The 13,517-nt window shown below is 38.0% G+C and overlaps 1 protein-coding gene across 1 annotated transcript; it reads left to right on the top strand.

Annotated features, from left to right (window-relative positions):
• On the top strand, positions 1–11,901 carry cd44b (CD44 molecule (IN blood group) b). The gene is made up of 8 exons (XM_085281767.1): positions 1–368; positions 6,547–6,712; positions 7,112–7,254; positions 7,375–7,434; positions 8,738–9,034; positions 9,746–9,820; positions 9,952–10,030; positions 10,156–11,901. Exons 1-8 carry the CDS (start codon positions 296–298, stop codon positions 10,346–10,348), a joined length of 1,086 nt encoding a protein of 361 aa, XP_085137893.1. The 5' UTR covers positions 1–295; the 3' UTR covers positions 10,349–11,901.
• Positions 11,902–13,517: the final 1,616 nt, after the last annotated feature.

Below are 13,517 nucleotides of genomic sequence, written 5' to 3'. Positions count from 1 at the left end.
TCTATGTGGTGTGCCACTGGTCTCTCAGGCAGAGAATCGAAAAGTTGGGGTAAAATCTGAGTCAGCTCCACCAGCTACCAGACACTCACAGCAACTCTCCTCCACAGCACCAGGTTTCCTCTCTGTCTCTCTTTTCTGTTCTCTTACTCATTTGCTCTCTTTTACTCTGACACACACCCACACGCACAAACACACACACACACACCAACCGTCACTCCTGGCTGAAAGAAGACGGGACCACAGGAGAACTGTTAAACACCTTTACTGCTACTCACCCAGCTCATCAGCAATCGCAATGCCCAGGATGTGGACGCTTATCTTGGGGGTCATGTTGGGATTACTGGCCTCCTCCAGGTCAGAAATTCAAGGTGAGGAGATTGTGCCTTTTCCCAGTGGATTTCGCTTTGTATGGGGATTTATTTTTCTTATTTTGCCTAAATTGTACCGGTCTCTCAGGCAGCAGGAATTTCTGAAAAGATTTTAACCAGACACTGTTATTACTCTGTGGAAAAAGACACCACTTAAAAGAAAGAGACTCTGCTCTGCTGCTTGTAGAATGCATGTGTAGATGCCGGCGAGACAGTGTGAGCAACACCAGCACAGACAGTCTGGCAGTCCGAGACTCCTGATAGACACAAAGGAGATAGGCGCTCTTGCTCACTCTCTGTTCGCACGCTGGCAAGTGAACCTTATCGCGGTTTTGGATGACCAGTTTAGCTTTAAAGTAGAAGCAGAAGGAGATTTTTTTTTCTTTGCTGCCACGCTTAATGCTACATCCTCTAACACAAAGGATGTAATCACCCTGGCAATGTCTCTCTGTCTGTCTCTTTTTTCTTTGTCTCTGTCACACATGCTATTTCTGTGTAAGGTTTTGATTGGATTTGTTGCTTGGAGCGGTATATCTCAGGAGGTGAAGCTGGTACAGAATCAAACAGGTCTGGGGCTTGTCTGGCTTATTCTCTCAGGAGCTGGTGGTGAGGTTGTTCATAGAGACTGCCTTTGGCACTGCACCAGAGAACAATCAACACCAAGCCATGAATTTGACCCGGATTTAAAGGCAAATATGAGTCTACCTACCTGAATCGCTCATGTATGTGAAGTCAAGTGCATGTAGGAAGGAGGAGGGGGGTGGATCCACTTTCCCCCATAGTGCTTCAACATGTGTTTGCCCCTCAAGACTCGTTGTGGATTGTGTAGCTGCGTGCATGTGTGTCTGCGTCTGTATCTCAGCGTCTGAGTGTCAGAGTAATTGGTGTCTGGAAACTTAAGTGTCCTGCAGTGGTTACTACTCATCCTGATCCAGACAACATCTTTTTTGCCACAAGCACAGAAATGAGAGCAGGTCTTGTGGACCAGTGACCACCCCAGACATCCACAAGATATCTAGATAGTTTTAAAGACAGTTATTACGTGGCTTCAGGAAATGGTTCTGTGAAGATTTATAAGTAATATAAATAGTCCGTAGTAACGGCTGCAAATGCCCTAAAGGCTGTCATATTAATTTTTTACCCAGCAGTTCATGTAATTTATTTGATCAGTTTAAATTAATATATAACTGCATGGCCTTTTGCCAGGGATGCAGTAAGACCCATATTTAAATTGAATCAAATCTATTGCTACTTTCCAATAATTCATCCAGCGGTGAGAGTGTGTGAAATCTTTCATATGTGATCATTCGTAAATATCTATCAATAGGTAAAGATCGATAATTGATCCTAATGAAACAATAAGGCACTCAGTTAGAGAAACACTGTAGCCTTTGTTAAAGAGCAAGATCAGTCTCCATAATGTACATGGTCTTGGCCTAAAGTGGATTGTGGCTGAGTATTTGCCTCTTTGGATTAGAAACCCCTGCTGCCGTACTTGTGTTAGGTTTTGAGGTGAAGGATGGTCAAAGCTCCAGTGCAGGCACTCACAAAGAGGGCTTGTAATCTGTAGGCTCTGAGTACCACCAGACACGTGTCTCTTCCACCAATATAACCTCTGGTATGGATGAGTTTCCGTGTCCATGCATCATTACAGTTTGTTATAAGTTTTAGAGTTGCTCACCTTTTTTTTCCTGTTTTGCATGTTTCAACCTTCCTATTAGTATGTGCCGTCTGCTCTTTGTCTTTCTTTTATGCATCAAAGTCTGTGTTACAAGCATGCTTTCTTAGAAAAAGTTCTGGTAATCTGTGGTTCAGCTGAAACTTGTACCACACAGGAAATGGAAATGTGAATAATACTCGAATCCGAGATTTTGAGAGATAAAGTAAGTTATGCCTTTGCAAAATTAGGAAATAAGGTTGATGTGATTCTTGTTTGCTGAGTGAAGCTAGGCTAACATTTCATTAAAACAAAAAGAATAACTGATGACAGTTATTTCTTGACTTTTAGAGGAAGCTAAATGAATTTCCCTGTTACATCATACAGTTTGTAAGCTAAGAAGTGACTTCCACTTACTTCCCATAATGTGAGACAAAGGTTGTTTTTTTTCAGGAGTAACAGAAAGCTCTTGAAAAAAGCTCAAGTAAAACTCTTGAATGAAAAATAAAAATGTTGGTATTCATGAAAATGTGTTTCAAATTGATCTTTCCTCTTGTAAATGTATCAGTTTGATGGTTTATACCTTTGGCAGCCAATCAAAAGGACGTCTGCAAGAGATAATGTGGTACTTCCACTTTTTTAACTTTACTATTCAACTTTATTTATTTGTTTTTTTATTTAGATTTAAAGTTTAGAAAAAGGCTGTGAAAGGGTATGAAAGTACATCTGACAGAGTTGATAAATCTGATAAATATGGTATTTTTGTTGAGAAAAGGAAAATGAATTGGGTAGGTGGTGCAGGAAGCCTGGAGGTGGGAAAGGAAATGACAGTTTAGAGTGAAAGTCAGATAATAACAGTCCTTGTGACCTTGATGTGTTTGTGTGTGTGCATGCACACAGGCATATTTTCATAAGAGCTTGTGTTTCACCTGTCCCACTGGCCCATTGGACTTTTGGTGTGACGAATGGAGGGAAAGACACATCTGCTTACAGAGCAACTTCACTTTAGTGTGAGAATGTAGGATACTGGAGCATTGTGGGAGCTATGACCTGAAGGACCCTCTCTCACAAATAGCTGATGAATAAAATGAATGTTAATGTGGTTGTGGGACACGTGCAGCTGATTTTCTGTTCAAGCATTGAATTCCCACGTATAAATTAATATTTTTAGAAATGTTGTGAGTCATACTTTATGTGCAAGGTTTCATTACTTATCTCACTTAGGATCACAGGAGGCTGGAGCCTATCTCAGCTGTCACAGAGTGAGAGGAAAGGTAAACTCAGGACACACCGCCAGTGTGTCACGGGCCTGACAAAAGAAAACTACGGCCAGTATAGAATCACAAATCAACCTGTCGTGCACAAATTTGGACATGTACACTCCACACAGAAAGCCCCCAGCTAACCACAGTGTTCTTGTTGTGAAGTGCCAGCGCTAACCACTGCACGACTTTGCTGCTTCCCTTTTCAGTAAAGTGCACCTCAGAAAATGTGGATAAGAGAATAAAAATAAACACAACCCGTGTGTGTGTGTTCCTGTTTTCCATGGCGTGCCACGTGAAACCAAGAAGAAATTATCAGTGACTGTTCCTGCGCACGTGTGTCTGTGATGCGCTTGTCTGTTTGCGCACCTGTGCGCAGGGGGCAAATTGTACTTTATTGCTGCCCTAGAAAAGACAAGCAGAGAGTAATGAAAGAAAACAAGACAGAATGAGAGAGAGCAGGAAAAAAGTGAGGGTTGAGAGTCAGGCTTGTCAATTACTTCTACAGCAGCTGGAGGTTTTGGCAAGAAGCTGTGCTAAAGCTCTCTTTCTCTTAGGCTTTGTATCTACAGACTTCTCAGTCTCCTTGGTTTCAACTCCATTAGGTGACAATAGAGCCTTTGGGAGAGTCAGTGCCTTGGCACAACAGGTTTCTGGGCTGTATAAAAACACCCATGACTGTTCTCTCTGCATACTAATGATTACTTCTAAGATTCATGTCAGCCTCTTTTTCATCGCACAGAGCCATGCCCGCTTTGATCTCTCTGGGCAGGGCAGTTGTGTGTTTTTGCGAGAAACACAGTGTGGCAGCAAACGTTGAAGTTCTTTCAGGTGTGTGTGCATATGTGTGAAAGTGAGAGATAAAAAAGTGGTGGTGGCGAGGGAGTTAGCGAGGGCAAAGATCAGAAATTGCTCTGCAATAAAAGTTGCACTGCCTTTTGTTTTTTGCCTAACTGCTTATAACAGCAGAGATCTCAACTTCCGTTTGTTGCTAGTGCTCTGTTTACTCATAACAGCCAGTGGAAAGTAGGTGGACCTATTTTTTAATCATATCCGGCGGTTTATAAGACTCCTGTCTTTATTTCAAGGAGATGAGCATGCTATCAAATTAAAAATAACATTTTTATATGCATCTCAATGTTTGGAATGGAGAAAAGGAAGATTACACTAAAGCAAAATTAATATTTGTCTTTTTGGTAACTCTTTACAGTACAGTTACATGAAAAATTGAATGATTAACATGTTCTCTTATCAAGCATGGCTTAGAATCAAGTTGTTTTAATGAAAATGATTTATGAGTTATATAACTTTATAGTTTAATGCTGGTTAATGTTTGCAGATATACTCCCTAATCATTGAACGTATTGACATTAGGCTACTTATGGGCAGTTTACTCCAAATGATTTGAAGATGCAGACATCACATTTTGCTTCACTGATAAAACATAAAATAGAATAGGAATCTGATTTATGATTATTGCTGCTACATTAAGCACTGCATCAAGTATTATGTTTGAGATGCTGTTAATCTGTGCACTCACGTCACTATGAAAGATAAAGCTTGATTGATTATTAATTTATTTCAATTAATAATAATCAAGCTATGGTTGATGAGGTTTCACATGATGCTTTTCGATACATTTGGAAGAATTTATGTACCTTAGATATTTCCTGGTAGTATGTCTTTTTCTGTTTATATACTACAATATAAGTCTCAGAAATCCTTACAATTATTCTTTACTGCCTCTAAATAAACAACTTCATTAATTTTTTCATAGTACAGCAGAGGTGTTCAACTCTAGGCCTCAAGGGACGCTGTCCAGCAGGTTTTAGATGTGTCCTTGATCCAACACAGTAATTTAAATGGCTAAATTGCTCTTCAACATGTCTTTAGGGTCTCCAGAGGCCTGGTAATGAACTAATCTTTGATCTCACCCTGGGTCACCCTGACCCAGGGTGAGATCTAAATCCTGCAGGACACCAGGCTTTGAGGCCTGGAGTTGGAAACCCCTGTACTACAGCTAAAATGTGATCTGGTTTATTTCATGTTGTATTGATTGCAGGAGAATTGTATTGCTGTATAAAGACATTTTTTAAAGTTGCATTTTGTGTTGCCAAAGAGTGTTTTAGAGTCTATCCAGAGTATTTTACTGATTTTCACTATAGAGAAGATTTTCTGGTTTGTCTGTTTTTACCTTTTTACTTTTTTACTCCAACTAACAAGGAAGGTGTGGTCTCATTTTTAGTTTTGTGGAACAATTTCAACAAGTTTCTGATCAGCTAACTTTGGTTATTGCATATTTCTCCTCCAAGAGACCCATTTGCTCTGAAGGAAGGAACAAGGAGCAACAGTATGATCAGTTTTACGCTTTCACACTTGACTGCAGGAAGTTAAGATAGTAAATCATGTGCATCATTTTCCTGTGTGATGTGTGATTAAGGCATTGTGAAACCTACCATGGCAACAAATTTAAACAAGCAAGAAAATCTCCAGGTGCTTAAATTCTAAAATTGATTTTTTGCCAATACCAACGGTTACATTGTGTGTGTGTGTGTGTGTGTGTGTGTGTGTGTGTGTGTGTGTGTGTGTGTGTGTGTGTGTGTATGTGTGTGTGTGTGTGTGTGTGTGTGTGTGTGTGTACACCGTGCACCTGTGGCTCTATGACAGGAGTAGCTATGTGTACACAAACTTCTGTTAGCTCATTGCTCATTTGCTAACCCTAGTTTGCATGTCAGCATCACAAAGTTTGCTTCATTTTGCTGTAGACTAACTTATATAAATTACCTCACATGACACAGAACACATAGTGTGTGGCACTCTGTGACACTTACTTTTTTGTGGATTCACTGTAAGGACATAAAGCATGTTTATGCCAAAAAAGTGTTCTTTTAACGAAGCGGTTACTTAATGATGTTTTTGTTTTGTTTTGTGTACTTTCCAGGCGTGGGAAGCATACATTGTGATGTGTGAACTCTTAAGCTAAAATCTATAGTTGTGGTTGTTTGTACTACCTTAGTCATGATAAGTATGTATTATATTATCATTATTATCAGTAGTGTAAGTATTGTTAGTCTTAGTAGTTTATTATTATTATCACTACATGTTGAATTGCGATTCCGTTTGATTTGCTGTAATTTTCTCCAAATCCCTTCACCCAAATAACAAGTCTTCTCTATGTGTTACTGCAAGTGGCCTGTGTAGTGAATAGAGATCAAACCAGTAAAACCGATTCAATTTTTTTTTCTGTTTCTCCCTGTAGTGACTGCCCGAACCTGCAGCTTTGCTGGAGTTTTCCGGGCTGAAGGAAAGGAACGTCACTCTTTGGACTTTGACATGGCTGAAAAAGTGTGTGAGCAACAGACGAGCACCATTGCAACCCTAGAAGAAGTCCAGGAGGCCTATAATGCATCTATGCAAACCTGCAGGTGCATCAACAAGCATTTTTCTAAAAATGTGTATTTGTATTCACGGTTACGAGCTAAATTTATTTTCTTCCTTCTCGGATTCCCCCTTTTTGGAGATTTTTTTTTTCATTTTTGGTTTTGATTTTGCAATATTGACCCTAATTTAAATCATGTGATGCTTTTGGGTCCTCTTGTTTTTTTGTTTTTTTGTGTGTGTGTGTCCCTTTAGCTAAAATGTGCACAAATAGAAGTTACCACCATTGACCATCCTTCAGTTGAGGAAACCACCTTCCCATCATTTCTATTAGTTGTGGGATGTGTTTTAGCATGATTTAATTTGATAGAGTGCATCCACCATTAACAAATGTACAATCATTTTAATATCAGAATATTACTAACAATATTATTGTATCTGTTTAGGAACGGCTGGATCAGCAATATGAGCATCGCCATCCTTAGACACGAGCGCCACGACAATTGTGCAGGGAACATGATTGGTTTAATTATAAATCCAAAAGTACAGCCTGATGAGAAATATGATGTCTACTGCTTTGATGAAAATGGTAACTTTACCAAAATGAATTAAGCTGTTACCCAGCTGCAGTCAAACAATAGCATACAAATTGTCTTGTAAATTTTCAGTCTAGATTTAATTGAACTTGGCTTTTTGGTGATGTTTTCAGCTGGATCAAAGAGGAACTGCACCAAAGAATTTGATTTGAAAAAAATCAAAAATCCACCAGGTAAGCAAAGTAAACCCATTCCCTCTCTCCTTGCTTTAATACATCTGGCATCCATAGTTTAATAAGGAGAGGTTATTTGCAAAAAGTGAACGTGAACATTTTTTATGATACAGAATTTAATTAAGAAATTTGGTGATTAGCCTCCGATGATCCATCACAGCAGAGCAGAATCCCATTGGTGAAAGGAATTAGGAGAGGAACCCTCAGAGTGTTGAAGCTGGTGGTGATGAAGATGAAAATGAGGTGGTGAGGTGTTGTTCTGAGTGACCAGGGTGAGGAGGAGATTGGGAGGAGGCGGGTTGCATTAATCAAAGTCTGAAAGGCAGAATGACAGAAGAGCACTGAGATTTAAAGCATGCCTATGGAATAAGGGTGGGATGTCACTCAAGTTCATATGTATGTAGACAAGTGAATACTTTTGACAATATAGTGTATAATGACCAAAGTCATATTAGTAATGATAATGGTGAAGGCTAAATCATTATTGCCTTGTATGATAATCTGTATCTGGAATGTACGATGAACTCAAGAACTATTTAATTAGGTACAACTGTTCACCTAGAAACAGATGGGCTACAGAAGCAGAAGAACACCCCATGTTCCACCCCTGATATTTTCTTGGCACTCTGGGTCCTTTGGTACCAATTGAATATTATTTAAACACCACAGGCTACCTGAGTGTTTTTGCTGCCCATGTCCATTCTTTTATGACCACAGTATACAGATCTTCTGATGCCTGTTTCCAGCAGGATAACGTAGCATGTTGTTAATCATCTTAATCTGGTTCCTAAGCATGGCAACAAGGTCACCAGTCACCGGATCTCAGTCCAATAGAGCACTTTTGGGATGTAGTGAAACAGAACAATAGAATAGAATGCCTTTAATTGTCACAATACATTTTGGCATATATCATTAGCATCCAATCATTCACCAATTTTTCCACTTATCCAGTTAAAGGCACTAAGGAGCTTGAGACCATCCCAGCTCCTATAGAATGAGAGGCAGGATACATGTGTGAATGTGGGATATCATTAACATGAAAGATCATTTTGTAGCATTGCATAATTATTTGAAAAACTGTAAGCAAAGAAAATTGAAATCCTTGAAACAAAACGAATATTCTTCTTGCTTCTTGCTAAGTCACTTTAAGTTACTTTTGATGTCCATTAATAGTCAATATTATCAAAGTAATATAGTATATTATCAAATGTAAAAATTGTGTTTCGTTATAACCATTAAACCATGCATGAATCTTTCTTTTCTGATTCCTCCCTGCATCCTGAAAACCCAACATCAACCACAGTTAAAACGATGACAACTACACCTCAAGCTCTTGAAAATGAGACAGACACAACTCTCTCAACTTTTAATACTACAGAGGATTTATTTAAAGGTCCTGATGCAGAGACTACTGAAGAGACTGAGACCATCAGTATGGATACATTTCCAGTCCAGTCCACTTCCAGTCCTGCAGAAATCGACAGTGGATCAGGGGGGGTGTCAAACGAGTTGGAACAGTTTACAACAGTTTCAACAACTAAGGAAATGCAAACTCCTCTTGGGGATGAGACAAATGACGAATATTCTTCCACAACAAAATGTAAGAAAAACATACAGCACAAAACTCAGAACAAAGAGATTTTTATATGAATGCAGTTCAGTTCAGGATTGGGATGTACTCTTCATGATTTTGATAATCTATACTGATAAAATATAATGACAGTATAATGCTTTGCCATAGTATACAAGGCCGATTTCTCCTAGAGACTGTACTGAACTCAGGTCATGTGTTATTTGCCCTACATTCTTCTATTTTTGTATATTCCAAAGATAGAATAATGAAAAATGATAATGTTTAATTTCAATAATGTCAAATTGTTTATAATTTTATAACTTAACATAGAAAAATACTGTCATAATGCACCATGATGACATCTCATGCAACAGGTCTGGGGATGGCTAAAGTAAGTTTTAGAACTTAGGATGCCCCCTTGTGTTAGTTTGAGTTGTACAATTTAATTTGCTGAAGGCACTGACACCTTAACTCAAATAAGTTTTATTAAAGGCCTAATAACAGTATTATAAGTGACACTTTGGGAGAGATAATGCAGAGGGGGAAGCAGCTTTATTGATATTTTTGCAGTTTGTAGTATCTAGTAATGCACACCAGTCTGGTCCACTCAGAGAGAAAAGGAAATTAAATGGGAATGGTAATATTTAAGATATATTTATTTTTGAGACATCTATATGCCAATAAATGGTTTATTTTAGGATGATATAAACTGAATATCTCTTGTTTTGTTGATATCAGCGCCCCCAAAAGATGGCAAAGGCCGCATGGCAGTTTCTACTGAAAAACCTAAGTCACCGAGCAGCAGTGACTCAAGTAAGCAAATTATTTCACATATACCATATAAAGAGTCATTGCAGCTATGTAATACTATGCAATCCTATTTACACTCTGGACTGACAGTAATTTTTACCCCTTTTAATCCTAACTTTTATGTCTCCTTCTAGATTGGATTGTTATTATTCTAGTGATTTTGGCAGTCATCATTATTATTCTTCTATGTGCAGCTGTCGCCAAGAGAAAAAGGTATGACTTGGATTACCATCATAATAGGACTGACAATTAAGACCTAGTAAAACACCCCTCTATATACAGTGAGGCATTGCAAAAACTGACATTAATTATATATGTATCTAAATGTGTTTTGGCAGCTTATGCGGCAAGACGCAAACCCTGATGATCACAAAAGACACAGGTGAAGGCAATGGAGCAGCAGCATCTGGCTCCCAGAACCAGGAAATGGTGACCCTCATGAGCAAGGAGAAGGTCCAGGAGAACGGCAACACAGAGGAGTTCACTGTCATCACTCTGGGAGAGTCGACAGATAAAGAGCAGCTGGCATGAGGGATGAGCGCATGAAGACGATAGTCAGTTAGAGGAGGAGTGTCAAAGTGAGGAGATGATCGAGACAGTAGATGGGTGGGGGCAGGGGCTCCATTTTCAAGGGGATAAAATTGCTTTTGGTGGCAAGCACTGAAGGGTGTTACAGAGACTGTCTAGCTGAGGCTTGGCTTCAGTACTCCAGTGGGTCTGAAGCAGCTGATTCTAGGTAGGACCATGTCTTTTACGGGCAACATTTTGTCTGGTAGCACAGACTGAATGTTGCTCAGGGGTTGTAAATGTATTTTTTGTTAGTTTTCGCGTTTGTACATTTGTATGCTTTATTGATGATAAAGCCACAGGCGCAAGTGTTTATAGGGGGCATGAGGAGTGACAGCAAATTTAGATAATGTTCACCTCTTTTAGATAAGATGGATCCCAAAATTTGCAATTCAGCCTAAATGGAAAAGATGAAATCAGCAATGCGAACTGATTTATCTTCTTTAACTTACATCAACAATGTTAAGCCACCAGCCCCCCAAGTATTTAATTTATTTTCTTTGCTATTGTTAATGGCTTGTGTATATTTCAAACATTTCCTGAGAACTGAAAAGTTATTTTCCATGTTCAAGAAAACTGGGGATGTCACTACCTTAATTTATGCAGCTTTTTCTTGATCTCTGTATATAAAGTATGTATGTTGAAAATGATTTAGCAATAGCTCCATGTGTGTTTTTGTTTTGTTTTGTTTTTTTATAGTAAGGGTTTAGTACCTGTTTTAAGGAGGTTTCCAAGGGTCATTTAATTAGAAGCTATATCTAAAAAAAAAAAAACACTGAGGATGCAATTATGAAACAATTGTGATTTTGCAACAGTCATAATTTAAGGCATCCAAAATTTATGCATCACTGAAGTCAGTTAAAATAATGTACATTTATACTGAGTTGCAAATATGAGGATACTTTGATGTTATCCTGAGGATAAGAAGAATCATAGTAAAGATGTAACCATACTATATACACAGTGTGTACATTCATTGGGGCTAAAGGACAGCACAAAAGAAACAATTTGACTCTATCTATAGCACATTAACCATTTCCAATGCCAAATTTGCCACACAAGTGACAGGTGTTTGTCTTTGTATACTGAACCAAATTGCACATAATAACATATGCTTGTACTGTATGTGAAAGGTTGTTTCAAGAGAAAAAGACTGCAACAATACTGTCTATGTGTTCCCAAGAGAGGGGTTTGTAATGATGACACTTATGTGCTTTGCTCAAGCCTGATGTGCCAGTTGCTCAAACATGTAAACCAAATGCTGCATTCTTTTCTACTGACCTTCTCAAAGCTAAAATATACATTGTTTCCTATCGAGATCAATTCCTGTCCGCCAACCTTTTTTTGAATTGTAAACTGATTTAGGTTTGTGAATTCCTCCTTTTTTCTCTAAAATGATTTGCTTTGAAGAGAAGTAGCAAATGTATTAGAGTAGCCAGCTTTATGACAGAATAACGCATGTCATTGAAATAATTTCTAAAGTCTTGAATTAAATAATAAATGTGTACATAAACAGATTTGCTGGAATGGGGTGTTCCCTCTGTAATTGCTGTTGCTTTTTGTGTAGTGACAAGGGGAGCAATCGATCGGTGTAGCCAGAAAGGAAATGCAAGTGGTTACACTGCGCTGCATAACAGGAAGAGAAGTTTCCATGGTACCAGCACTGTGACGAGAGAACATGTTTACACAGAAGTCAGAAAGAGAAAAAGACGGCCATTCTGAAAGGCAGAGAAGGATTCTTTCCTGGATTAAAATGCAAGCAGTGTAGTCACAATGACAACAGAGAAGTATTACTGTTTTTTTTTTCATGCATTTATTGCACAGTACACTGTCTAATTCACTGACACTGATGGATAATGGAGAAGCCCTTGAATCAGAATTAGTTTTAATAGTTAGCAAGGGGTGGTTCATCTATTTACAGTGTTGTATAAAGTATTTGCCCCATCCTGATTTCATTTTTTTTTTTTTTTGCATATTTGTTACACTTGCATGTTTTAGATCATAAAGAAAATGTTAATAACAGACAAAAATAGTTTGAGTAAATATTAAATGTCGTTTTTAAACAATGATTTCTTTTTTAAGGGGTAAAAAAAATATACTATTCAAACCTACCTGTACATGTAATATCTTTTTATTAGTCTAGGTTCAAATACTAGACAGAACAACTTGATTACTTTTTTCATATTTTATTTACCCAGCCAGCAAATAATTTTTTAGTGTCTTTTCCCATTAGAAATACTGATACAGGCCAATGAAAATTTCAGGCTTTTATCTTTATAGTCCTTGAAAAGTAAAATTTCACAGCAACTTGTTTTATGATTTTTATGCAAAGTGGAGAAGGTCGAGCAGAAAATGTTCTAAAAATTTGCTGATTGAGATGGAATAACCCATCTAGCAGTCTGGAATGTGTTACAAAGCAATTTCTAAGGCTCTGGGACTCCAGGGAACCCTGATTAGAGGCATTCTCCACAAATGGAGAAAACTTTAGTGAACCTTCCCAGGAGTGGCCAGCCTACCAGAATTCCTCCAAAACAGACAACTAATCCTGAAGGTCACAAAAGAATCCAGAACAACATCTAAAGAACATTCATGAGTCAACTTTAAGAAAGGCAGTGGAAAAATGGCATCCGTGGGAGAGTTCAAAGGTGAAGATGTGAAAAAGTTTGCTAGTTATCACAAATACTTGATTGGAGTTTCATGTTGGTGGCACGAGTTTTTAGGTTATGGGGCAATTATTGATTATGCATAGGGCCAGGTAGGATAGTTTTTCCTCCTGAAGACATGAACTTATAATTTATAAATGGCATTTTATAGTTACTTGGGTTATCTTATATTTTATCTAATATCAAAACTTGTTTGATGATCTGAATCATGTAAATGTAACGAATATGCAAAAAGAAAAAACATTGAAAAGAGGGGAAAGTGTTCATCTTTTATATACAATCTATGTTTATTTGTAGTAAACCATTTCTAGCCTTAATCAGGTGCATTCTCTTTTTTTTAATTCACCCAATATTTAAGAACAGAAAGAGGAATTGTGCCACATTCTGCAACACAAATGTCATATTTAATGTGTTTAATTCTCTATATTTCAACAACAACAAAAAAGCCACAGAAATTTACTGTCACTCTA

This window comes from Mchenga conophoros, linkage group LG7 (genome assembly GCF_057382185.1).
Source record: "Mchenga conophoros isolate Kocher_MC1m ecotype Shallow Benthic linkage group LG7, M_conophoros_male_GT1.1, whole genome shotgun sequence".
Classification (NCBI taxonomy): Eukaryota; Metazoa; Chordata; class Actinopteri; order Cichliformes; family Cichlidae; genus Mchenga; species Mchenga conophoros.
Note: the sequence above shows the minus strand (reverse complement) of the source record. Positions and strands in the feature narration are given on the sequence as shown.

Bases quoted from the DNA above. Each gene is read 5' to 3' on its own strand.
- cd44b (XM_085281767.1), top strand. From the start codon at position 296: ATGCCCAGGATGTGGACGCTTATCTTGGGGGTCATGTTGGGATTACTG. The intron at 9,821-9,951 runs GTAAGCAAATTA...GTCTCCTTCTAG, and splicing joins ACCGAGCAGCAGTGACTCAA to ATTGGATTGTTATTATTCTA. The intron at 10,031-10,155 runs GTATGACTTGGA...GTGTTTTGGCAG, and splicing joins GCTGTCGCCAAGAGAAAAAG to CTTATGCGGCAAGACGCAAA.